This window comes from Orbicella faveolata, unplaced genomic scaffold, assembly GCF_042242905.1.
Source record: "Orbicella faveolata isolate gen_17 unplaced genomic scaffold, um_ofav_v1 contig_13, whole genome shotgun sequence".
NCBI classification, from domain to species: Eukaryota; Metazoa; Cnidaria; class Anthozoa; order Scleractinia; family Merulinidae; genus Orbicella; species Orbicella faveolata.
In genome coordinates this window covers 30,989,945-30,994,227 of record NW_028301540.1, presented here as the reverse complement: position 1 = coordinate 30,994,227, position 4,283 = coordinate 30,989,945, and the positions used below count along the sequence as shown (strand labels likewise).

General features: G+C 37.2%; 1 protein-coding gene across 1 annotated transcript; it reads left to right on the top strand.

Moving 5' to 3' along the window:
- The first annotated feature begins 315 nt into the window (after window positions 1-315).
- LOC149115959 (uncharacterized) lies at window positions 316-3,556 on the top strand. The gene is made up of 2 exons (XM_089285429.1): window positions 316-1,271; window positions 1,496-3,556. Exons 1-2 carry the CDS (start codon window positions 1,142-1,144, stop codon window positions 2,653-2,655), a joined length of 1,290 nt encoding a protein of 429 aa, XP_089141555.1. The 5' UTR covers window positions 316-1,141; the 3' UTR covers window positions 2,656-3,556.
- The last annotated feature ends 727 nt before the right edge of the window (window positions 3,557-4,283 follow it).

Genomic DNA, 4,283 nt, shown 5'->3' with positions numbered 1-4,283 from the left:
TCCGGCCAGTTGGGATTCTTTGTTTCAGTTGTTTGCTCGGCCCCACTAGCACTTGTGCTATAACACTGCCGAGGGTAGATAAAGGTCATAATTTTTTATAATTTATCATAGATAAAATGATTTCAAAGGACTGAAAAGACGGCATCTTACTGTGGTGTCGGGTAAACTCGGATGTGCTGCACGCAAGGAAACCGTGTACAAAACGAAAAGCTCTGTTATTAAGCACATTGGATCCCAGAAACATATTAAATCAAAGAAAGTTATTGCAAAAAGCAAGAAAAAGTACCAGAGTATTGTAGACCTGATGGAAAGAAACGACGGACGATCAGTGCCTTGAAAATGACGTGCATTTCTATGTACTGGTAGTCTGGTACAACATAAGTTAGTTTAGATTAAGGACAAGTTTACATGCGTTTAGCAACTCTGATTGCAGCAGTTAAATTGCATGAAAATGGTTAGAAGTCTTGACAACAGCAACAACAATTTATTAGCTCATACTAGAATTTTTACGAGTTAATGCGTAGCTTTAATCATACATTTTTTGGTTTTAATTGAAGACAAAGTTATTTAGCAACGCTGGTTACGCCGCAAAATTGCACAAAAATGCTTAGAAATCTTACTTTTATCGTACAATTTGCATATTTTTGCATCAGACCAAATAAAGCAAGAGAGCAACAAATTTTTTTTTGTTTTTTGGGGGGGCAATTTTTGAGCAACTTCTTTACAAAAAGCAACTTTTGAGCAATTTTTTGGGAAATCTCAAGCAACTTTTTGGGAAACTCTCGAGTAACTTGTGGAAAGCCCTTCTTAAAACAGCAGGCCCAAGGACGTTCCTAGCACGAAATTGTCCACTCGTAAGACTAGAATACGCCAACCCAATGGAAAACACTAGCCATAAGCCCTCAAGTACGCCTTGCGGACCGTTTATTTTATTCCTGTTAGGATATAAGCCCCTCCGTTTATAAGCCAATCTAAAAACCTTTACGAAGTTGTTTAAGCGCAAAGCTTTTAAGCGGCAGTTTACGGTATATTCTACTCTTATAATATTTCTCTTTATCCAAATTAGCATTAGAATGATTCCGGTTTTTTCTCCTTTTTGAGGCATCAGCTGAGCTCTTACTGTCCCAACCACAAAGCAGCGATGTCACACCGTCTTTGTCGCATGCTCAGATGGCCCATTCTTGCCATATTAGTCATTGCAATGGTACTTTTTACAGGAATATTTAAGTATCAAGAAGAAATAGTGAAAAAAGCAACTATCATTGTGCCAGGTAAGCCAAATGTTCAATAGACTGCGAACAGTCTCTCTTTTGCTCGAAAAAAAGATTCGTGCTACCTCTAATAAAATAAGAATGTATGTCACTACGTCTTGTATTAAGACAGTTCTTAAAAAAAACGAAAGATGTTCCTTGAGGAATTTATTATATTATATTTATCATTTGATATATTACTCCATAATTCCTCGTGATGAAGGGTGCTTCTCTGTTTATTGCAGCTAAAACTGCGAATAAAAGAGTTGTAAGCGCCACGACGGAGGGACCACAAACTATATTGCAAACTCAAAAGCTTTACAGTTCTCCAGATATCTGTGGCAAAGAATGGCAGTCAAAATATCAAGCTCTGCACCAAGACATCATCAACAACAAGCGTGAAGCGAAATTTCTCGTTTACTCCTGTCCTTGGACAAACAAAGGCTGTTGTGGTTACGGCAACCGAGTTTACGCAATGGTCTCGTTGTTTTATTTGGCAATTCTTACTGATTGGGCGTTTTTGATTCATTGGAAAGCACTCAAACCGTTAGAAAGCTTTCTGGCGCCAAAGAGTATCAACTGGACTTTTCCGATTCCGCTTTTGGAAACACGCAAACATTACTGGAGAACTGGTGGTCATACAAACAAAGCTCTCGACGGTTGGTTAACAAAAAACACCTCAGCAGTAGTGAATTTGGTGAAAAAAGAAAATTTCAAGGTTTATTTCGATAAACCGGTGGAAATTGTAACATCGATTTTATATTTTGCGGAAGGCGTAATGCAGAAGAACAAAGATCTGATGCAACGAGCGCAAGACATGGAAATCAGCCCCTTGTTACCAGGCTCCCAGCGGTACGCTATGATAGGTTGCGCGTTTGATTTCCTGTTCCACACAACTCCTCGCTTGCAGAACGCTTTACAAAACACGAGAAAAAAGCTTCGTAAAAACAGCGCCTTCGTCATAGGAATTCATATTCGACTAGGGGATACACCGTTCGGGAGGAATCATACAAGAGTTTCTGAGTCTGATTTTCAAAAATATTTCTGGTGTGCAACGAAAGTCGAACGAAAACTATTCAGTCTTGATGGTAGAAAACATGCGCGATGGTTTCTAGCGGCGGACAGTCTTCTGGTGAAAGATTATGCGAGAAAACACTTTGCAGAGAAGGTTATCACGGCGGAAAATAAGCCAGAACATTTAGATACCTTCAAGAAAGGTGAAAAACCGCCTTCAGATGAGAGTATGATGGGAGTTTTACATGACCACTTCATGTTAGCCGAGTGTGACTTTCTTGTGTTGTCTGAAAGCAGCTTTAGTAGAACAGCGGTTGGTGTGGGAATGCGCAGTAGTGAAACTCACACATTTGGAGAAAACTGTTCTTTGAAATTGAAGAAACATTTTTAACATGCGTTTAAGGGGGGCCTTCTTAACTAGAGATTTAGAGCAGTTGCTAAGGGATTGCAGAAAGCGATATTTAGAGGAATTGGGAAAGCTATTTTGGAGTGTTTTGCAGTGCTAAATGGTAAATTTAGATGAGGGAACATTTGCTGTGAAGAAAATGTGATTTCGCGTGCGTAACTAGTGCCAGTCCTAAGCCGCGCGTTTAGAATTTTGGAAAAAAAGAGGAAGAGTTCTGAATTTTCTTATGAATCAGAAATAATTTATCCTTCTTTATAACTGTACGTATGGAATTACTGTTTACCCGTTAAAGAGGAAAGCTATTGTAGAAAGTCTTTTAATACGGGGGTTTATTACCTGATAACTTTAATGATATTGCGAGTTTTATAAAACCCATACGTAGCATTAAGCACCTGGACGTTCTTAATGTATTGACACTGATTTAAAGCTTTGGATTTAGATGCCTGTTAAGTTTTAGGGTGCTTACCATTTCTTTTGTATTTTGTATTTTGTATTTTTTATTATTGATACAACATAAACTACAATAGGACAATTAAAGGAGATACAAAAGATAATACAGAAGGTAATGGTGTGTGTTACAAAAAACAATACGAAAAAGAAGAGAATTACAAACTAATTCAAAGTACAACATTTTGAGTAGGAATCAATTACTAAATAAAGAATTAATTGAATTAATTAAGAACTTAAGTAAGTAAGTAAAATGAAAAAAAAAAAACTCAAATAAAGTCTTTCAACTTTTTGCTGACATCTTCGGAAGTTTTATTTTTAACTGCTATTTGTTGTGAAGTATTCAATTTGTTCCTAAGTAAAGAAGGAAAGCCGTCAAAGGGTACATAATCGCCGTCTTGGATAGTACAAAAGATATAATACTTGGCTACCAAGGTGACATAGAGTAAAATGTCTTCTGATTCTGTGGTGTTATCATGCCAACCAAAAAGGATATTATCTTCGGTGAGAGTTATTATGTTTTTATGTTTTTCAAACCAGCAATTTTGAAAGGCAGACAAGAAATTGGAAATTACAGAACAAAGGTAAAGTAAGGGAGGCAATGTTTGCGGTTGCATTTTGCATAGCTGATAGATTTCAGAATCGCATAGCTTCATACGGAAAAGGGAATGCCTAGTTGGAAATATGTTGTGGATGATTTTTATATTGAAAAATTTTAAGCTTTGTTTCGATTGTGGTAACGAAGGGAAGGTTATAAACTTTCTTTAAGTATTCTTTCGAAAAACCATATTGAAGTAATTTTGGTTCAGCAGTTGGGGGTTGGCAGTAGTGGTCTATAATTGCTGCATAGACAGCACGGGTGGTGAAATTCTTAGACAGAGGAGGTTCTTGTGACGCGTTGTGATTTTCAATAGCGATTTCTGTGCGTTTGATTGTGCGTCTCCAGCTTGGTGGAATGGCGCTTGTTAAACCATAGTAGGCTGTAAACGGGACACGTAACTGAAAGATTCGTTGAAATTTGTCATGTGATAAGAAGTTAAAATTTTCGTCAAGCAGGTCATTTATGTACATGATTCCAGTTCGATGCCATTGTTTTAAATAGATCATGTGTTTATCTATTAAAATGTTTTTATTGTTCCAGATAATTTCGTTTCGCTTGTGTGTAT

Bases quoted from the DNA above. Each gene is read 5' to 3' on its own strand.
- LOC149115959 (XM_089285429.1), top strand. From the start codon at position 1,142: ATGTCACACCGTCTTTGTCGCATGCTCAGATGGCCCATTCTTGCCATA. The intron at 1,272-1,495 runs GTAAGCCAAATG...TGTTTATTGCAG, and splicing joins AGCAACTATCATTGTGCCAG to CTAAAACTGCGAATAAAAGA.